This window comes from Micropterus dolomieu, linkage group LG07, assembly GCF_021292245.1.
Source record: "Micropterus dolomieu isolate WLL.071019.BEF.003 ecotype Adirondacks linkage group LG07, ASM2129224v1, whole genome shotgun sequence".
In the NCBI taxonomy this organism is placed as follows: Eukaryota; Metazoa; Chordata; class Actinopteri; order Centrarchiformes; family Centrarchidae; genus Micropterus; species Micropterus dolomieu.
The window spans coordinates 28,522,647-28,546,124 of NC_060156.1; the positions used below are offsets into that span (position 1 = coordinate 28,522,647).

General features: G+C 39.1%; 1 protein-coding gene across 2 annotated transcripts in view; it reads left to right on the top strand.

Moving 5' to 3' along the window:
* Positions 1-253: 253 nt before the first annotated feature.
* The window catches only part of col6a3 (collagen, type VI, alpha 3), a 57,170-nt gene continuing 33,945 nt past the window's right edge, over positions 254-23,478 (top strand). For both annotated transcript variants that reach the window (XM_046053161.1, XM_046053162.1), the window contains exons 1-5: positions 254-512; positions 8,521-8,636; positions 14,123-14,719; positions 17,284-17,904; positions 18,005-18,595. In XM_046053161.1, the coding sequence (XP_045909117.1) occupies positions 8,552-8,636; positions 14,123-14,719; positions 17,284-17,904; positions 18,005-18,595 (1,894 nt within the window). In that variant the 5' untranslated portion in view covers positions 254-512; positions 8,521-8,551. The remainder of the gene's footprint in view (positions 513-8,520; positions 8,637-14,122; positions 14,720-17,283; positions 17,905-18,004; positions 18,596-23,478) is intronic.

Sequence of the window (23,478 nt, forward strand, 5' to 3'; positions counted from 1 at the left end):
AAAATCCCGCTCCAGATTTGTGACATCATCCTCCCCACTGCTCATATCCAGACCAAACAGGGCTATGTGTCTGGTTTTCATTTACGTCTTTTCTCCCCCCCGCTCACCCTTTCCTCTTCTCTCCCTCCTCTTTTTCTTTTCCTGTCTTTAGAGAAAGTGGGAGGAGGACTAGAGAGGTGGCAGAACTCCAGGAGTTTTGAAGTTTGTCCCATCCCAGCCTTGAATTCAGCACCACAGCTCCTCTGGTTTGAGACCGTGAGGTTGTCTGTCTCCTTCTCTCTCAACCATTTCCTCCCTTCTCTTAGGACCCCTCTCTCTACACATCTCTTATCAGTCACGTTATCACTGCCTTGCTCAGCAGCCTTCCTTTGGGAGGTGCTGGAAAAGCCAGCAAAGGGACTTTACCAGGAGGATAATGACCAAAAGTCCAGCTCACATTTTACATTTCACACTGAACTGATTCATTTTTCTTCAAAAACAAATAGAGTGGAGTACATCTACTTCAGCTCAGGGTAAGTTTCAAATCTGTTATGTTATCAAGGTGAATCATCTTGCAGAAAGAGGTTTTTACAAGTGCATGCTTGCTTAATGTCTTTACTTATTTAAGGATTGACCTTGATTGCACTGTATGTTGATTATAAATAGTGCATTGCCCATAGCATAGTTTTCCTATCATGTAAGCTATGATGGGTGTCATGGTCATCGGGTTGCACAGTTTTTGGGTTATAGCTCATAAATATCAGACAGCATGTGTTTAGCAGCATGTCTGAAGCCTATACTTTAGTGGTGAGAGTGCTGCAAGGGCAAGAGGTGAACTGCAGTTAGGGTGAAGAAGACCTCAGCAATGTTATGTGTGATGCATGTGAGTGTAGAGGGGTGTGTATCCTCTCTTTTTCTCTTCAAAAGTCTTAAAATGCTTCCCTTCTCTTTTGCGTTCTTCTTTTGTGCAAAGTTGAATTTACTGCCTAGGTGTCAAATAATTGTGGTGAGAGAAAAATGTAAAGAAATGCTGCATCTAAAGTCTCAAGCTGTGATCCTAGATCAGTGCTCTGAACCTGTGAGTTGCACTGAGTGGTGTCAATTTATCAAAGTTTTGTACTTCTATGGTAGAATGCAGTTTTTGTGTAGTGAATGTGTCATATAATACAACCAATAGTCTCCTGTCACAGTCCTCTAAAAATGCTGTATCTTATGTCAAGCAATAAGGAATGTCATTGATCATCATTCAATAGCTGATTTTTGTGCACTTTATTAGTATTTTCAAATCTTATACTTTGGTCATTAAATTAATTCGAATTAGGGAACGTGTTGGTAATGTTACAGTCACATCCAAGTGTTTAAAACTCGCATGTGAGCTCTAAAGAAGAGTAGCTGGATGGGAGGATGTTTCCACTGCAGCAGTAGCCCAAAACCACACCCTCTCTGAAATGAGTGCAAGAGTGGAAAAGCGTGAAGAAAGTGTTTTCCACACTTCTGGCCAGATGGATCAGGAGAACCAAAAGAACTTAGTTTCATTGGACAAAAGAGGTGGGGTGGGTGGTGGTGGTAGTGGGCTGCAGGGTTTAGTGGACCAGGTGTGGGCCATTAATCTTCCACTCCTCCTACAAGACTGTCCATGTAGGGACAGTGGAATTCAGTTGTGTCTTCACTGCAGTGTTTCATTGTGAGCATGTGGGATTTGATGTGCAAATGAAGTTTTTTTACACTACCAAGTCACAGCACAATGTCACTGCATTGTATACATGTCGTTTGTCACAAATATTTCTCACAAGATACTAGTTGCAAGTAATTTAATGTTTGCATGTACCCGGTTGCCATGATACAGAGAGGAAGAACTTGTCCTAAGAGAGAGGAAACTTATTGTGGGCTCCAGATTTGGTTTTAAGTGTTTGAAGTATTTTCACACCAGCATCACCACAATGCTACAGCTCCCCTTGGAAGCTGGTGCCTAAATTGTTATTGGCAGAGCTGCAGCAGGAGAATTCTTAAAAAAGTTTATTAGATATACAGTATAAGTCGGCATTAGTGTGTTTTATGGCTACGCCACTCTCTCCAACTTTGGTCTTTTTTCCATGATGCAGGACAGATGTCTGGAAGGCTGTAACATTTTTCAGAAAGGTCTAGTCTCAGAGCACTACTGCTCCAAAGTTCTTCTTCTTTTAAATGAAACAACCATCTATACTTGCAAGGATGTAAATCATGAGTTACCATTCACACTGTTGTGCATTGGTCAGTGAGAGCACCAGGTTTGAGGTGTTGATTGATTAATTCAGATCACAGGAATAGCAAGATAAACACAAGTGTTGGAAATGAACTCACCTTACTAACTCGGTGTCTTGTTTAATACTTGAACTCAGCCAGCCTGCAGGCTTAGGTTGGCCATGATGCTTCAACACACATCTGCAAGGTGTCAGACGGACTAATACACACCAGCTGTGTGGAACTGCCCGTCCAGCCAGCCTCCCCCTCCCTCTTTTAACTTTATCAGTGATCCCCCTCTCATCTGTGCCACATGTCAAGTGGCAAGTGACAAGTCACGTCATTGCAGCTGGAGGGTGGGTTGGGTGTGTTGGTCCACGCAGCCTAGTGATTGATTCATACAAGTGGAAGCAAACTATCCCAAAGTCAAACACACTGGATCTACAAATGATATTTCCTCGCATGGTGCCAGCAAGTGGCAGTGGCGAGTTATCTCACGCTCAGAAACTGCTGAGATGACTCACATCCCTCATGACTTCACTTATTTTACTGATCTCTTTAGTGTCAGTTTGCAAAGACATGTCTTTCGTCAGCTGCTGACATTTTAATAGATATGTAGATTGATGTAGAATATGTAGAATAGAATGTGAACTGATTAACAGCATCTGAAAATGAAAGAGATCAAATGTACTCTCTGAAATGATGTAACTTCTGCTACACTGTGGCTGAGGATTTAGTTGCCAAAAGAAATGCAGCTGTGCCTGTGTGGTCCACTGTCGGTATATACAAATTGTGATTATAGCTGCTTTAAACCATGAGAGTCTTTTATTAATATTTGTATTATTTATTTATTTATTTTCGAGGCTGGTAAAACATGGCTGGCTATTTTTTGTCATTTTTGTAGTTTGTTGAAAACTGCAAAATGCATTTTGAAGTTTTAGTGTGAAGCCAAGCCCCTCTATCTTTTGAGCTTTTGCTCAGTGTATTTAGAGGTATTCTGAAAGTACCATTTTTAGCACCTTTTGTTTTTGTGAGGTGACTGAGCTACATCCCTCTTCATATCCCCAGAGGTCTGCTTGGTATAATTGGTGAAAGATGCAATTAATAACCATTAATAGCAATGGTATCTGTCATTGAGGCTGATGAATTTTGTGCTGCACTCCACTGTAAGCAAGTGTGTGTGTTTATTTATGTGCATGTTTGTGTGTGTGTGTGTGTGTGGTCTTTGCTATAAATGAGTGCTTGAGTTCCAGCTGCAAACGTTCTTCAGCGTGCACATTGCAGCATCTATCTTGCTCTGTAAATGCAAACTGACACTGTTAACTATAAATTATACTATGAGCAAGATATACTGTTCAGTATACATAGAAGTTTGTTCTGCTCACTGTATAACATAAACAGCTCGCTACTTGAACGCTGAGCTTTCTGTATGGGGGTAACTGGATTACACATATTACACAAGATTGAGGAATGACTCAGCATATCATAGCGACACACACACAAGTCAATCTCATCAGGAGAAAAACACATAACTTTTCATCTTCTACACCTTTTTGTTAATATTAGACTATCAGGGTCTTATATATATCTCTGCTATGCTAACAGCCATATGCAACATGATAGATCCACCTGGATGGCCATGCATATCTTTAACTTCTTAAAGCTCCTATGTGTAAGATTTTAACATTTTGTACTTTGGTGACTCCTAGTGGTGGTAGCAAAAAAAGACACTCTAATAGACGTAATGTATGCTAAAATCCACTAATCCCCCTTACATTTTACCGGGGTACCCTAATATATAATGGGCTGAAAGCATCTCAAAGGCTCCACTAGTTGTTACTGTCATTGTTTCATTTTCCAGAGAAAAACTTCTAAAAATGCTCATCACATAGGGACTGGCAGTTTTGAAGCTGTGAGCAGTATCTTACAATTGGCACATGCAGTGAGTGAATGAGTGATTAACAGTATAACTGAAAGAAGGGGAGCTTAACAGTGGAGTTACTGAGTTCCCTGGGAACGCCAGAAACATGTTTGGTGCAGATGATTTTGACACCTAATAATCATTTTAATCATTCTAATAGGGATTGAGAATTACATGCAATAATCAAATGTGTCAGTTAGGAAATTAAGAGTATTATTAGATTTTGCGTTGTCCTTTTCTCATAGAATTGTAAGTCCTTTTCCCCTGCCATTGCACTTTATGTCACAGTAGATTAGAGCAGCTTTAAACTAGTGAAGTAATTTTGATATAGTATAGTTTTTACATTCTTTCTTAAGTTTCTCTCTAAAGTAATTCCCCATGCTGCCATTGTTTTGGCTGCTTGTGTCAGAGAAAACAGGACTCCACTGTGCTACTATGTTTTCCTCTGTGGCGGCGAGGGGAAGCCATAGTGTTGACACACATTGGCCAGGCCTGGCAAACTCTGCAGAGAAGTGGCTTTTGAGTGACCTGAAATCACATGTGCATGAGTGGAGAACACAAACATCTGCTGCAGTGTCCAATAGAGCTTAGATTTCCTTGAAATAAAGGAACTTGGTGATTTAGGCCCTCATTTGCATAGTGACAGCACTGATGGACTGCAGGGACGTGTATGTCTCACTACAAGTGTGGATTCTGTTGAAGGGATACTTTTTTAAATACTTTCTTGAGTTGGTTGGAATATATTCTCCAATCAGTTTATGTGTTTGTTTTATCACAGAAAATTTGAATGTGAATCATGATCTTGTGGGGCGCTGTAGAATTACCCCACCGTGCATTTGTAGATACTTTGTGTGACACAACTCTGCAGGTAGCTGCTTCATAATATGTTCAGTTCAGTCTCAGTCAATAATTGGCCATTCAAGTGAATGGCCAATTATCCTAAAATTGTTAATTTGGTTTGGTCAGTGGGTTTTGATGGTACACACTGATGCGCCTTACTAAAAAGTTACTAAAGAGTGTAATACACTGTTACAGTTCAAATCAGCTGTCATCCCCTCTCTCACCAGTGCCTTTCCTGTCCCTCTCTACTATGACTATCAAATAAAGCACAAAATCATCTTAACAAATCTTAATCTTATCTTAAAAATAAATAAATGCACAATAACAGTTTTTCTCACCAGTTCAAATTTTCAGTATTTCCTATAAACAGTGGACACAGCAAGTATAAACATTGTGACTCCATATAACTCAACGCCTGCAGTGGCGCATTAAAAAACGACATCCATGTGTTTATAATTCATTATTGCTGTGTATTGTGGATGGCTTTGATTCAAGCCTGGCTGACCCACACTTTCCTATCCTTGTCAAAGGGTCCCTTTTACTCATTTGAATAGGACTGAAGTGCACATTTGGTAAGATCAGAGGGGAACCTGGAAGACTGGGATCTTTTCCACAACTGAGAGTTAATTATACTGGTGTATGCTGATAGAATCAGAAACACTGCAAACTAAGCAAAAATCCTTTTAGCGTGATCTGATTTACATTTCTGTCTATGAACTGTACAGCCTTTGCCTTGAGTTAATTCAGCCTGTGTTTTATTTGTAATGCTTGCCAGAATTTACTCTCCTTTAGTTTTTGTGTTACGTTGCGGCAATGATAAGCTCAATTAGCAGTTGCAAAATCCATTTTAATAGTAGCAATCTACGCGCCAAAAGAGATTTTTTTGTATTTATATTACTTACAAGCCTTAGCCTGGGTTTGCCGGTAGTTTCCTGGACCTTCAGGATAAATCTGGGTTGGAGGATGCCCTTGAGCAAAAGACACTGAACCCCCATATGCAACATACTGGGCAGTGATTATACTGTGCAGCTCATTCTTGACTTCTGCTGTTTTAGGTATTCCCAAACAGCAAAATCAAGCCACCCCACAGCTTGGCACCCATGGGCAGGTAAAACTGGTGCTGTAGGGCTCCTTTTCAACCCTACTGAACATATTTGTTGTGGACAATAAGCAAAAGAATAAAATAGGCAGATGGAATTGATAAGACTTTTGCAACCTAAGTAATTTCTTCTTACACAGAAAGACACTAGAATCTTCTCTACATTACACAAGCCTCATGACTCACAATAAAAGACTGTAGACGAGTACATTTTTAAGCGGTACTTTATTCTAGAAAATCAGGATCTATTATTCAGTGTTATACCTGTATTTTCCACTAGAGGGCATTAGTCATTTTCAGTGTTGTCACATTTGTACCTCAGTATTGGTGATACTCTTCCATCACCCGAAAAGCACAATGGATAAAAAAACCCCACAACCTTGTATAGATTTGGCGCTGGAATATGTACACTTCTTGTACTGCAACAGATGTGCAGTAAATCTATAATTATCCAAATCCCATTTTTCTTGCAGTACACTTCTGAGCTTTTATTGCGTATCTGCCAGCACACACAGAGGCTGGTGAAGAGAACACCAAACTGGAATCTAAGAGTTGTCTACCTTTACTCCCCCAACATTAGTCTAATGAGTCATTGGTCATTTCAAGATCCCTTTTTTGTTATAGATACGTCTTAATGCTTATGTCACAGGTCAGAGTTTTGATGTTTTAAGTTTGCTTCAGTGTGTTAAAATGTAATGGCTCTTGTGCTCCTCATCTGGCTGCTCTTGTGCTTTTCTGGACCCAGTTTATCTCCTCAGGGGTGGTCTGAAATCTAATAGGTTGTGGGTGCGTGTGCTCTTGGTCATCTATCTTTGTGAGGCCCATTGTGAGTTTTAGACCCAGAGAGTGAGGAAAGTAGAGGCAATCCTCACTTCTCAAAAGAGTTCGCCATGCATCTGTGATGGTCAACTGTCGGCTAGGGAAAGAATAGTGTCATAGAGAGTCCTCAAGTATAGAAGTTTAAATGAGTGTGTGTTTTTGTTTCTGTATATATATCTTTGTAAGAAATTAGTTGATAATGAGGAAATCTTGGTATAGTGAGAACATTTTAGGTTTTCTAAGTTAGGGCTTTATTTTAGGTTTTCCCCACTCAGGCCGTAGCAACAGAAAAATCGTGTGTGGGTATTAATGGAGTCCAAAAACCAGAAGCCCCGTACACATCCGTCCGACAGCTTTGTGGGGAGCAAAATGCTGGAAACCACAAGTTTATAGGGCTGCTTGAGGGTTAAGACTTAGTTTTAGGGTTAGAATTTCATTGAGGTTAGGGTAAGGAGTTAGGAAATGTCAATGATCCCCAAGAACACACAAGAATGTGTGTGTGTGTGTGTGTGTGTGTGTGTGGTCCAGAAATTATCTCTTGATAGCAATAGATTGAAACTGTGTTTGTAACCTGCTTGAAGAACATTTGACTTTGGGTGACACAACAGAGATGACATACAGTATTTTATCATATTTGAGTTATGGTTAGTTTTATATATGCAAAAAACCTGCATATTCTCTTTTTGTCCCCTCAACTTCCCATACCTAATCTATATGCATGTACACTTTCTCGATGAGCTAAATTCATAAGGTCAGCAGTGAGCCATAGGTGACCTACCTTTCATTTCCTGTGACATCACTTAACAAAGCAATGGGGGGAAATTGGACTAAATAGAAAACACACACCCTGGCTGTGAAACTGGACTTTCCAGTCCAACACTCCTCTTAAGAACACTTTGTGAGTTGGAAAATGCAGTCCTTGCCAAGCAGAGTTAATTACGAAAGCACATTGGCTGGTAGTTTTAACAGGTGGTTTTGATCATTACCACTCTATGTTTCAGGTCTGCTACTGATACACCAACTGCATGCTGCAGCTCCCTCACTTACATAAAGTGACAGATACCATGCCTGTTTTAAGGCTTGGGCAGATGTTAACTTGAAAAAGACAAAACACTCATATCAGTGTTAAACAACTGGGACATGGTGACACTCCAGCAGTATTAGCAGTAGGAGTTCTCATATTCTTGCACTCACTGCAAAAATAGGCTGACAGGAGGACATGTTTTTTCTCTTGCGTAGTGTGTCAAAGATTAAATGTTGCACTCATGGCCAATGAAACAAGCTTATGCAATGCTGTGTGTTATATTTAGAGAATCAGTGCAGCAAAATAGGCAGTGCAAAAACATTTCAAACAGGATATCCCTACCTGTCAATCTTGTTCACCAAACCACTCCAGAAATACAAGCTGTATGTGAAAATAAAACCTGAAAGCAGGCCTCAGTTGTACTGGAGAATGTTTATGTAAAACGTAGACACACAGTAAGAATAATGTAACATTTAATTTAAACATTTGCTCATTTAATACTTTTCAGTTGACTCATTTGAAGTGTAGTACAGGCCTAGTGGTATTAGAATAGGGCTGCTGTATGTGCTTTCTGGTTCATATTCATACTAAATTACATGCTATATTCTGGTTTCACAGGTGCCCCCTTTTGCTGTTTTGGTGATAGAAGATGGGGAGGCATCGGTTGTTACCACTATGTGCCCTCCTGGGCGTCCTGTTCGCAGGACTCCTCCCTAATCTTGATGCTCAGGAAGGTAAGTTGTACTAAACTTCATATGATCTACATCTGCAAAAAAATAAGGGATTTATAAAAGCATTCATGACATCATAACAAAAAACAAAACTATATTATATTAACTATATTAATGTAGATGTAGATGAAGTGATTACACAGTTATTCACTTTTGTTAAATTACATATATTATCTGAATTCAAACTGTGTATCTCACTATGGGAAAAAACATAGAATAAAGCAACACCATTAGTGTTCGGCATCACAACAATATTTTGGAAGCAAACACCAAGGATCTTTCCACTGGTCTTCACTTCAGATTGCACACAAGGGTTGGCAGCTGATATATACTTTCTAGTGGATTCATCATGGAGTATGGGAGAGGAGAACTTTGAGCATGTCAGACAATTTCTGTACAGCTTGACACACGCACTGCACCAGGTTGGAGGGGACAGGTTTAAATTTGCCCTTGTGCAGTACAATAACAGGCCTGAAACTGAGTTCCAGCTCAACAGCTACCCAACAACACAGGAAGTCCTGGCACACATCAAAGCTATGTCTTACCGTGGTGGTGGCACCCGAACTGGCCTGGGCCTGGATTTCCTGATTCATGCACACATGACCACTGCTTCGGGCAGCCGCGCTGTTGAAGGAGTGGCCCAGGTGGTGGTGGTGCTAACCGACGGGCGCTCCCAGGATGATGTGGCCAAGCCAGCTCAGGTGCTGCGGCTGGCAGGCGTGGAGGTGTTTGCAGTTGGAGTTCAGGATGCGGTGGACTCGGAGCTCAGGGAGATGGCTAGCCAGCCCCATGACACTCACGTTTTTAATGTAGACTCTTTTCTGATCTTGCGGGATATAATTCAAGATTTAGTAGTGGGGCTTTGCGGAGCAGTGGCCCAGTCAGGGAGTGCTCCAAACGAGGCCCCTGTGGCTGGAGGAGGGACAGGTAATGAAATGGGACCGGTGTCACTACCATACTAATGTGGCTACATGTGCAGGAAGAAACAGCTGCATATGTGGTCGTAACTGAAATTTAATATTAACAGTCAAGTATTTTTAACCACAATAACCTTTCGCTATCCACCTGCAAAATTAACATTACTTGTTTTGTCTTACCACGTTTATTGTGCCTCTAAAAATCACAGCAAGATCTGCATGTGATTGACACCCTGCAGCACCTTAGATTATGGTGTATGTAAAAATGGCACAGACATACTCTGTGCAAAGCCAGAACAGATACAGTGATACAGAGAAAGCTATTTAAGTGATGTAATCATTCTGTTTCAGGTACCTTTAAAATTGGTAGCGATTTAAGGACTGTGTTGGCATACACCAGTAACCTCAGTCAGCTCTAGGTTAGAGGACACATACACAGACAGCAACAGAGTAAACCTCAGACTGACATTCCCTCAGAAAAACTTTGGAAATGTACATGGAGGCGAGGATGCCTTACCCTTTAAAACATAACATCTTAAAATCAAACAATGAGCTTTTAACAATAGCTAACCACGCACCACTGCTTATGTGTCTTGCATTTTGAATGTTTGTCTTTATCAGTCACAATGTCTGTCTGTGTAGAATATGTGCAATATTCTGTATTTGAAACAGTGATGAACCTGCTTGGACTCAGCCTTGACCTGCAGAAGTACTTTGAGAATGTTTTTATATGTAGATGTCCATAAATTATGTGCAATATATTCTACAATAAGTTACTGGAATGAGAAAATACATTCCTATGAAACTATATACACACAAAGTCAAGTGTCCCTAAAATACATTGTCTTGCCAGTACACATGATTCAAATTAAAATAAATCAGAAACATCAGAAATATGCAAATGTGCACTCATTTTACATGTAATATGTTCTCAAGTACTGTAAACTTGTAGGCTCCAAGGATAGGCCACAGGATCATGACTGGTCACTTTATCTGAGGTCTATAACAAGAGTCTGCATGGATTGGCTGAACTCAAGGGAGCGTATACAAGGAGCTTTGTTAAAGGTTTAATGATAAAACTGTGTAATGATTGACTTGCAGTTGTCATCAAAGTAGTTTACTCATGATGGAGGACCCTTTGTTTTAAGTTAAATGTATTCAAAAAATTCTGAATTCCCCCCCGAATGTGGATACTTTCTGTCTTCCCAAATTGATTTTATAATAAATAACAGTAATAATTAAATGTACATTATGTAAATTATACCACTAAGGGTGGCATAATTATCCATACTCCTCTCAGAAACAAATGTGTCAGGTGATTAAAACTAGTTCTTGATTAAGAACAGATTTTTGTGGTTGTGAAAATTGTTGGAAACATTTAGGATAATGTAAGTACACAACTCAACAAAATATTTAATATAGGTCTAGTCTTTTTTTGGACAATTTAATGTGGAAAAGTTACTTATACCATTAATCATCAATTGATTATTATAGTTGGAAATTATCAATATCCTAATTATTAAACAATTATTATAATTTAAACATTTTTCTTTATTTCTTTATAAAAAATGTCATACTAAACATATTTGGCTATTTATCACAATTCTTTGTCTGTAACAATTAAAATTTGCTTTACATTGTGGCAGAGTTCTAATCTTTCCCTAATGTGGGAAAATATTAGTTTTCTGAAATTTAAAGATATATTTTTGCCTGATTTAGCTGTTATTGTTGGCTATACAAGACATGGAGTATTAGCTAAATAATTCTTATATCAGTGGTCCGAATCATACTGATCACGGCGTTGCTTTCCTTTAGATCATCAGTCACCCTTATCTTACTGTAATCCACATCCAATCCAAAAAATAAAAAAAAATAAAAATCACACCAGTTTATAACAATCTTAATAAAGCGTGCTAAATTACATGAATCGACCTTGCTTTACCAACTCTCCTTGGTTCAGCCTACATGCAGTATGATGTGTTTTGCAATGTTGTTATTGATTTGTTCACTTTGAACGTCACTTGACTCATGGAACGACACGCTAGCACGAGTTCCTTGATTGATTTCTTTGTCTCACTATGTTAACGCTTTCACGTTCCATTTTGTTTTGTTTTCTCTCTCTCTCCTTAAAGCGCAAGATTCAGCTGACCTAGTATTCTTAATTGATGGATCGCAGAACGTTGGAGCAGCAAACTTCCCCTTTGTGCGTGATTTGGTTTTAAGAATCGTTGAGAACCTTGATGTGGGCAGGGACACTGTTCAGGTGGCCTTGGCCCTGTACGGCGCCAACCCAGAGATAAAGTTCTATCTAAATAGCTATGACAGCAAAGCATCCATCCTGGAAGCTGTGAAGGGCCTCACCTACTCAGGGGGTGACGAATCTAACCTTGGGGCTGCCTTGGAGGAAGTGGCTGAAAACCTATTGAGCCAAAGAGCTGGGGGCAGGGCAGATGACGGTGTGCCCCAGATGTTGGTGGTTTTCAGTGCTGCGCAATCCACTGATGATACTGGTGCTGGTGACCGGGCCCTTAAGAGGGCCAGCGTTATCACATTTGGCGTTACGATTGCTGACACTGCCACTGCAGATCTGGAAGCAGTTGCTACAGATAGAAGTTTTGTCCTGTCAGCCCCTGATTTCAGAGCAGTGGCAAACATGGGTGACCAGCTGCTCCCATTCATTAACGGGGTGGTCCAGCGCACCATTATAAATCAGAATGAGTTCACAGAAGGTATGTAACTTCTCTGTAAATGTTGGCAGGGCATTGTGGTTAGGGGAGGGACTTAAAAAAGTCCAAAGACCTCTGAGAATGTAATATTTTGTGCACATGTGCTTGTTTAAATTATTTTATTCTCAGTGGTATAAGGGTTTTTAACAGAGGTGGCAATTGTGTTGCAATAACACAGTAAAAGTGAGTAACACAGTACTAACTACCAACTTTTTAGTGTTCTACACTTGAAATTTGACTCAGCTGACTAAGCTGCTGCAAATTATTATAATATATTATATATTATATTATTATAATATAGATCCACAAAGTTCCATTAACTAACAGATATTCTACTATCAGATCCTGGTTTATTATAACATATTTATAATAAACATAACATATTTTCAACAGGGATTGACTGATTGATATCTTTATTTCGAACATGTAAAACAAACAAACAAACAAACAAAAATAAATATATATTTATATAAATACAATAGTGGCAAAAAAACAAACAATTAAACAACAAAATAAAACTCCATACTTTCCAGTACTTCAAAACCTCTATTTACATGTGTGAAAAGGAGTAGGAAGTAAAAGTTATGTACTCCTACCACTTTATACCCTTACTATCTTACAAAATAATCTACAGAGATAATCAATCTATAATCAAAGAAAATATGTATTCAAAAGTCATATTCACATACATATATTTATATAAACACACAATATTTATACACATACTTCATTGTTCAGTATAATCCCAAATAAATATTAGCACTGTATTTCTCTGTACCTCTGAAATATAATTTCTTTAAACATATTTTTAGTCTTAAAATTTGACTTTCCCTTGAAGTCATAACAGTGGTGGGACATCATCAAAAAAATTTTAAATATATGACAAATATCTAGTTTATTTTATTTGCACAAATATTTGCACATATTTGTATCAGTAATACATTATATCATAAGGGAACATCTCTGATAACTACATATGGCCATTTTTATAGCATGAATTTAAGCTGCACTAAGTTAATTATAATGGCTATACGGCAAAAGGTTGATTTCAAAACAAGCTCACAGTGACAAGCTTATACTTGTACTATATACTACTGTTCTGTACTATCATGTATTTTTATAGGGAGGCTGTGAGTGACTCACCATACATACTCCAGACCCAAATCAATGATCTGAAAAGTTACATAAAACTGCAGATTGTGTTGTGCCCATATCATATCATCTATGCCCAAAGATATTTCTTGATACAGCTCGATACAGTATTTTTGTTGTTTTATTCATGGAAATAATTTGGGGCAAATATAAAATGGGTACAGTTTTTTAAATTTTTGTTGTCAGACTTTGAGAAAGAGAAAATTCCAATGATCATTGCAGTGCTAACTGCAAGAACACAACCTAACTATATATGGCTTTGTGAAACTAAATTAAATTATTTTAAGAACTATATGAATGACTAAGACTTAGACACTATCACCAATGGAATCTCAGTTCATAAAGAGCTAAAGTCCAGTGTCTTCTTTGCAAGTCTTAGGTCTGCAATGTATTTTTACTTAAATGTTGTTAATTAATCATTCATGTTATTAAGCATTTCTATTCATATTCTAATCATAATTAATACTGTCCATGGTCATATATATTTTGCAGCTGTCAAAACATAACGTAAATCATACCTTATGAGAATACATCTTTAAGTTAAAACTTTTAGAAGGACTCAACATTAGTTAACACATATCCCAAATAACAAATATAAATATGAAATATAAATCTAATTACACAATATCCTTGACTGGCTTTGTCAGTTTCTCAAGAATCTGCTGCTTATGTTAATGTTTTTCTTTCTTTTCAGTCATTGCAGTCGGCAAACGAGACGTCATTTTCCTAGTCGACAGCACAATGGGTTCACAGGCTGTCAACTCTGCACGTGAATTCATCAGAACGTTTGTCAAAATGATGCCAATTGGTCCAGACGAAGTTCAAGTGGGTATGGCCATGTTCAGAGAGAGTGTCTTGCAACCTATGGTTGATCTCAACTCCCACGGATCCAGGGACGAATTAGAAGCTTCTGTGGACGTTATCAGACCAAGACCAGGACAGAAAATTAACACTGGAGCAGCCTTGGACTTTGTCCGGACGAATATGCTGCGACCTGAGAAGGGCAGTCGTATTGAACAGGGGGTACCCCAGCTTTTACTGTTGGTGTCCAGCAAAAAGTCCAGTGACAGTGTGGAAGAACCTGCTAAGGCCCTGCAACGAATGGGGGTATTGACGCTAGCTGTAGGCTCCAAGGCTGCAGATGAGCAGGAGCTGAAACAGATTGCCTTTACCGACAGTGTCGTGTTCATGCTGAGGGACTTCCGTTTACTGACCCGTAATCCTGTGACAATTATTGAAAAACTCTCAACTCTAGCTGGGGTGGTGGTGACCGAACAACCCACCGAGCCAGGTAATGCATTGTCTTCTACACAATACATTCCAAGAGTAATCATTTAATGAATTAACTGGTCTTTGATGAAATAGAAATATACAGATGAGTGACAAATTAAAGGCTATATATAGAGTAGTTGTCACCAAGGTTTGTGGAACGTTGACCTAACTAACAAGATAAGGGTGAAGTAAGTCAGTAGAAAGTGGACAGTTTGGCCAGTGGATTAGCTTAATATATTTCAGAGAGGATTTGTTAAAGAGGAAAGCAGGGGGCTGCTAAGTAAAGGGAGCTGGGTAGATGAAGAACTGGTGACAGGCTGTTACTGCAGTACTTGCAGTTCTTCATCTTGTTTTTTTAATTAGTCACCCATCTGTATGGAATAGGTCCTCACTGCAAGCTGAAGAGTCCTGGTGGGGCTACATGTTGTTCACACGGGGGAGGGGCCACATGTTTAGCACCACCCAAGTTTATAAATTGTCTCAGTATGGCAAAAATCGCTAGCTACAACATCAGACATACATTAGACATGTATTACATTTACCCTGGAACAGGTACTGTTGGGGTTGCTATGTAGAGTCATGAACAGAAAGCAATGTAGCAATAAAAAAGGACAGTCCAAATGACCCAAAACTATATATGTTTATGTTCAAGTCACAAAGCCCTCAAGCAGCTGTAGTTATTATGATTCATCTTATGATGCAGCTAAGCTAGTTCTAGTTAGTTTCAACAGATGTAACAGATGTATTTTTTATTCACATTAATATACATGTTAGATTTGGTCTACAAGAAGTTCAAAACTCTACCCAGCAACCCAAACAGTACTTGCTTTAGGATAACTTTAATAAATTTCTTTATTGTAGCTAAATAGCGCTAATTTAGATGCCAACCAGCTTTAGTTAACTTAATTGATGCATTCTCAGTAGAACTAAATTGCTGACTGACTGAAAAACTGTTTGAATAAATAATTGATTACCAGCAACATACTGTATATCACAACACAACACAAAGTGATAGTTCAACTGCAGCAAGCCCACTTAATATCATATTGAGCAAAACCCAACACAATAGTAGATCTACAATATTATCCTAATATCAGTTCACACATGTGGGTGACTTACTATCCAACAAGCTATTAAACAAGCAACCAAAAACACTAGGTTATGTTATAATCGCTAACATAGCGGACTCCTGGAAAAAGACATCGGTTATCACAATTTTTATGTCATGACTAATTTATTAATGACTCAGCATTATCTGTACTAAAGAGAAAATAATCACTTCATCTGATGTTTAACATCCTGTTATATTTTAGGTCAAATTGACCCATTTTAAAGTTAAAACATATTTTAACAGTATGAAACTTCTTCTGCTTGGTTTAATTAAATGTGATCTGTAAAGTGTGAAAATGCAGATATTGTTAAAACTTTTGAACTTTCTTTCTGTTGAATCAACAACTAGTCTGTGGGATGCAGGGACAAGCAGAGACATGCCACAATGTTGATGTTAATATTTTCTCCAGAGTAATTCAATTTGATAATCGATAGACAAGGGCTGTCAGACAGGAGAGTGACTAGCTTGCAGCTATTAGGACAGTGTGGGACAACTGGGTAGAGCAACTTCCACTACTATTACCCAGGCCCTAATGTCACAGTGGATGGAAGGCTAGTGGTATTCAGAGGTCGCTGCCCATTTAGGTAAAATATGACTTCCATACCAACTAAATATGGCATAAAAATCTGGGCAGCGGGTCAATTTGACCCTGAGCAGAAAAGATGTTTTGAGTTAATTTATCAACATCACTCCATAAAAAAATTTTATAAATAAAAATGTAAAATAAAAGTAAAATAAAAATCAAGTACAGAACACCATTGCACTAGATATTGATTGACATGGTTGGTAATGAAGTTATAATATATAAGATATAAACAATGTTTATTAGGATTCATTGCTGTTCCTGAAAAACACACATAACAGGAGGGTTAAAGTGAATAAAATAGACTTTATGGAGTTCCACAGCTACTGATGCAATTTTTTGTTGTTTCCCCGTTTGCATTTGTATTGTTTTACTACTTACACAATTATTTTAAGTATAGCAAAGGGCGAGAGCAGTCACCCAATCTGGGTTTAAACACAGGTCTACAGGGTGACAAACATGCAACTTTGACCGCAATGCCAAAGAGCCAGGTCATTGGTATGGCAGTCCAAGTGTATTCTCAACCGTAATGACGATACTCCGTCACAATATGATTATATTATTTAAGGATATTTTTAGCATCAAGCATCTCAGAAATGATTTCTGCTTTTTCATTGCTGAGAGACAATTTATAAACCTTTTGGGTTGAGAGCTGTGCTAAATGTGTAGCCGCGCTTCAACGTGTGCCATGTTTAGCTCCTCCCCTACTTTTATCTTGCAGTGAAGGGTATTTGTCTGCAAGTGCCCAAATCAAAGGATCAACTTTAGAGTACTTAGAGATAACAGTTTCAATGGCATAATTTTTCTTTTTAATGTGTCTCTAACATTGTTACATCTTCTAGAGGCCAAAAGTATTAATCATGGTTTTTGTTTTTGTGCTTTTCCTTAGTGGTGGAGATAACCACAGTGCAGACTCAAAAAGTGGTCAGAGACATTGTCTTTCTTGTGGATGGTTCAAACTATGTTGGCAGCACTAACTTTCCCTACGTGAGAGACTTCATTATCAACGTGATCAACCAGCTGGAAGTGCGACCTGACAGGGTTCGGATTGGTCTCCTGCAGTTTGCTGAACGTCCAAAAATTGAATTTCATCTGAACACCTACAGCAGCAGACAAGATGTTGTAAATAAAATCTCTCAGCTCAGGCTGTCTGGAGGCTCAGTTTTGAATACAGGAGCTGCCCTGAATTATGCCCTTAACAACATGTTCCAGACAACAACTGGGTCACGCCGGAGGCAAGGAGTCCAGCAAGTGTTGGTTCTGATCACAGGTGGTCCCGCCCAGGATGAGGTTAAAAGTGTAGCCGATAAAGTGGCTGTGGGTGGTATTTTGACCTTCACAGTCAGTTCTGGGCAAGCAGATGATGAACTACTAAAAACAGTCGCCTTTGTTGAAGATTTGGCTTACCATGAAACAAGGTTCTCTAATTTACCAGCAGTGGCTGAACAAATAATGCCAAGCTTGATAACAGTGGTTGGTGATACAGATGTGATAGTAATAGAAGAAAATGGTGAGTTTTGTATTACTCTGCATCTATAAATGAAATAAATGTGACATACATTAAAGCTTCCCTGGTAACAATTCGTTTTATATTTTTGGTTTTCCTACAGTTGTTGCTGGAGCTGAAAGGGATGTTGCCTTCCTCATTGATGGCACAGAAAATGTTCGAGCAGATTTTGCCTACATCCGGGATTTTATCATTAAAGTAATTGAACCGCTTGACATTGGGATTGACAGGGTACGAATTTCAGTGGTTCAACACAGCGAGAGGCCAACACCAAGTTTCTACCTTAACACTTACCAAACCAAAGATGAGGTGATAAGAGCAGTCAACTCAATGACGCCGGCTGGTGGACGTAGTCTAAACACAGGAGCTGCTTTAAGATTCATGAAGGACACCATCTTGTCTGAAAGGCATGGTAGCCGGGCTGCGCAAAATGTCCCTCAGTTTCTGATCTATTTGGGTGGAAGCAGGTCCAGGGATAATGTGAAGGAACCTGCTGTTGCACTGAAGACAGAGGGTATTGTACCGTTTGGTGTTGGTGTCAAGGATGCAGACCCAAAGCAGATTGAAGCCATTTCACACAACCCTTCCTTTGCCTTCAATGTGAAGGAATTCAGTGAGCTTAGCACCATACCACAAAAGCTCAACACCTATGTGAGCCTACCAGGGGATGAGCTGACCATAGTGCTACAGCAAGGTAAGCTAAATCTCTTTTCTTATTGCTGTGTTAAACTTGCTGGAAGACAAACACCACTTCTGCTGATGTTTTTGGTGTTTTGTCAGAATAACTGAATCCTGTTTGTTGTGTCTTAGTACAAACCTATGCTGCAAAAAGGGATATTGTGTTCCTACTGGATGGCTCTGATAACACAAGAAATGGATTCCCAGAGATAAAACTCTTTGTTAAGAGCATAGTGGAAAGCCTCTCTGTCAGTGAGAGCCAAGACAGAGTGGCTGTGGTTCAGTTTGCTGATAATCCTGAGGTGAACTTTTATCTGAATTCTCACAAGGCAAAAAATGACATTATAAATGCCATAAATAATTTAAGGCACAAGGGCGGAAGGCGCCTTAATATCGGGGGAGCTCTTCAGTTTGTGAGGCACAGTGTCTTCACGTCCTCCACGGGCAGCAGAAGACTAGAAGGAGTCCCCCAGATTTTATTTCTTCTAAGTACTAAACCGTCAACTGATGATGTGAGAAGTCCAGCTTTTGCACTTAAAGAGCATGAAATTATGTCAATGGGGGTTGGAGTGGGAGATGCCAATCTTTCAGAGTTGGAAATGATTGCCTTCAAACCTGGTTTCACATACAAGGTCACTGATTTCTCCAAGTTGCCCTCAATCCAATCACAACTTGTTGCTACACTGAACTTAAACCAAGATACAAAGGAAACCATGACTGGAATCTCTGATTTAGTAGGTAAGAATTCCACATTTGAATATATCCCTAAAACTGGAGTACATTACATTATGTGTCTTCAGAATAAGTTTTATTCTTTCTCTAGAACATTTTCTATATAAAACATACAATTATGAATTGTTGTCACATTTCTGTTGCATGACATTTGTGATTAACCCTTTCTAGAAAATCTGTTGTTTAAAAAAAAATGCTATCCTTTATTTCTTAGGCTATCAAGAATGTAGCCATCTTTTATACATCTTTCTAATTTTCCATTTCGATGTTACTTTGAAGATGAAGAAGTCGACAAATAATTTTTAGTGAAAAAGATGGTTCTTTAGCAGTTCTGCGTGAAATAACACATTCCGAGCAACAGCTCACCTGTCTTTCCAAGCTCAGTTTATTCCTCTGAGGTTCTAACTTTCTCACGCTGATTATAATGATCACCATGAGCGTAGAAAAGTCTTGTAAGTGCAGTTCGTGAATTATCTTTCTATCCATCCATGTACCACCTTGTTGACACAGGGAGCAATAAGAGGGACATTGTATTTCTCCTTGATGGATCGGATGGCTCCAGAAATGCACTACCTGCTATTCGAGAGTTCATAAGACGAATGGCAGAAGACCTTGACATTGATGAAGATAAGGTTCGAGTGGCTGTTGTACAGTATAGTGATGACACCACAGTTTACTTCAACTTAAAAACTCATAGATCCAAAAAGGCTATCATCTATGCTGTAAGAAGTCTTCGTCATAAAGGAGGAAGACCTCGGAACACTGGAGCTGCTCTACAGTTTGTGCGAGAACATGTTTTTACAGCTTCATCTGGGAGTCGACACCTGGAGGGAGTCCCACAGATTCTTTTTTTACTGACTGGTGGCAAATCCAATGATGATGTTTCAGGAGCTGCGTTGGACCTAAAACAAATCGGTGTTCTTTCTTTTGCCATTGGAATGAAAAACACTGAACTGGAGGAGCTTCAAAAAATTGCCTTCTCCTCCAGATTTATTTTCAACCTTCCTGTCTTTGGTGAACTTTTGTCCATTCAGCCGGAGTTAGCTGCATTTGTCCAGGCAGAAATAAAAATTGAGCCCCCCACGGTTGTAGGTAAGAATTGTCTCCGCTCATGTTTTAGTATATTTGGTCTTTCATAGTTTGAACTGCAATGAAACTGCATCATCTTCTGAAGAATGTCAGTCGATCAGTTTCATTTTTCTCAAACTGTCTACGCTGGTGAGAGGCAACTTCCTGTTTCTTGTTTGACTCTCATCCTTTTGCTTCTTGTATCCTGGAGAGTCTTTTCTTGACAGCCCAACATCAGCAAATGTCCTTTCTTTCTCTTAAGCTCTTTCTTGAGCCAATGATAATCGCATCATTGACGGAATATTTTGAGTTAAAGAATCTTGACATTTTTTTCAGCTTTCTCCATCTTTCATATGTGAAAGAGGAATATGCTCCTTATCTTGTAGTTTTTTCCAAGTTTCTCAATAATTTCTTCATCTACCAGTTTTCTTAAGTGTTCTGGCATCTAACAAATTGTTTATTTGTTTAATTTGTTTGAATTTTGATTACCAGCTCCTATTGCTTTACCAACCATTTAATGAGTAATAATTGCACCACAATAGACTTGAGCTTATGTGCTAAATGTCCGATTCTTAAACAAGGTTTCCTGTTATTTTCTAGTTGAATTAGATTCCCCTCAAAGAGATATAGTGTTTCTATTGGATGGGTCAGATGACACACGGAGTGGCTTCCCAGCAATGAAAAGTTTTGTCCAAAGAGTGATAGAAGCACTCAGTGTTGGTGAGAACAAAGACCGTGTTTCTGTGGTCCAGTATAGCAGAGATCCACAGACGCATTTCAATTTGAACACCTACACAGAAAAACAAGACGTTCTTGCTGCTGTCCAGCAGTTGGACCATAAAGGAGGCAGACCCCTCAACACTGGGGAAGCTCTTGACTATGTGAGGAATAGTGCTTTTGCTGAATCCTCTGGTAGTCGGCATCAAGAAGGTGTCCCTCAGATACTTGTTCTGTTGAGTGGGGGAAAATCTGAAGATGATGTTACAAGTGCCGCTGCAGCTCTAAAACAGGACAAAATTGTTCCGTTCTGTGTTGGTACAAGAAATGCAGACATACTTGAACACCAGATGATTGCACATAACCCTTCTTATGCGTTCTCTGTGCATTGGTTTGATGATATTGGAAGCATCTATCAACAACTTGTGTCATTTGTGAAAAGGGTTCCTCGACAGCAGCCAAGAATAAAACCACAGAATGGTCTGGGTAAGACTATTTATCTATCTATCTATCTATCTATCTATCTATCTATCTATCTATCCATCTATCTATCTATCTATCTAGTCATAATCTTTATTTCAGTATTGGACAACTTCATTTAAAACCCTAACTGAGCATCATCCTTGTGTCTGTTAAAGTTTCTACAGATCTACAAACTAAATCCATTTACCACGATATTGTATTTTTATTGGATTCCTCGGATGAAATGCAAAATGACTTTAATGCAATGCTTGGCTTTGTTGAGAGAATGGTGGAGAAACTCAATGTGGATGAGAACAAAGATCGTATTTCAGTGGTGCAGTACAGCAGAGAACCATCTGTTGAATTTTTCCTGAACACATATAAAACACAGCAGAATGTTGCTGGCAATGTGCGAACTCTGAGGCATAAAGGAGGCAGACCCCTCAATACTGGCGCAGCCCTCCAGTACATCAAGGATAATGTTTTTACAGCCTCTTCTGGAAGTAGGTACCAACAGGGTGTTCCTCAGATTTTGGTTCTCTTTACTGCCGGACGGGCCAGTGATGATGTCAGAACTGCCATAGAAAACTTGAAAGGAATTGGTGTGATCATATTTGTGGTGGGGACAAAGAATGCAGATACCCTTGAGATTCAGTCTATTTCACAGGAAGCCAGTCGTGCTTTCTTTGCAGCAGATTCCAGTGATCTGTCAGACGCTGAACAACAAATATTGTCTGCCATCAAGAAGGGTGAAGTCCCTGCTATCAAACCAATATTGTATGGTAAGACTGTAATGACTTCATTTTGTACACCACGTGCACAACTTTGCGCATTGACAGATTTATTCCTCCGTCATCCATTCCATCTGAGGATGAATAATGAGCAGCAACAGACCTGTTCAGTTTTGCAGACACTACATCCCCATCCATGACGGTTGTTTCAAAACTTTGTGTTACAACCGCAAGTAGAAAGTAGACGACGGACAAAATATTTATATAAACAAAATATTTTGGCTTTATTCAGGTAAAAGAAAACATTTTTGAGTATTTCACACTGCAAAACACGTTATTATAGTTGTGATTTATTATACTTGTAATTTAATAATGGTTAAAATGTTACAAGCTACACACATTTTTGGCCCATTTCACTAATAAAGTAAACCAAGCTTCAAATATTGGACACGACAACTTTGTGTCCAATATGTTCGAGGCTTTCCTTTATGTTGTTTTGGCAGTTCTGTCCAATTCCATCAAGCTCCGTCTGCTCCACTAGATTGTTCCAATGTGTTGTTCTACTGGCGGGGATTGTGTCAACAGAAATGGTCCACTAAAATAGCAGAGCAAGTTGTGCACATGGGGTTACTAAATATTTGCAGGAATAAAACACTTTTCATTACAATTGTCAACATATTTTTGTTCACCAGTTTGTATTATTGCCTGTGTGATTACAGATCCCAACAGAAGAGACATTGTTTTTTTGCTTGATGGTTCTGATGATTCTCTGCAAAGATTCCCAGATATTAAAGACTTTGTGCAGAGGATAGTGTCGGACCTAACCATAGATGCAAACAAAGATCGTGTGGCTTTGGTCCAGTACAGCAACACTGCAGTGATTAATTTTAACCTGACACGTTACTCAACAAAGGATGCTGTTCTTGATGCAGTAAGAGGTCTAAGTCACAAAGGAGGTTATCCTCTCAACATTGGAGTGGCTCTCCAGTATGTGAGAGACCATGTATTTACTTCTGACTCAGGAAGTAGACTCCTTGAGGGAGTTCCACAGATACTCATACTACTGAGTGGTGGAAGATCTGGAGATGACATAAGAACCCCAGTCAGACTGCTTAAAGAGATTGGTGTTATTTCAATTGCCATTGGAACAACTGATGCTGACACCCTAGAGCTACAGACAATATCTCAT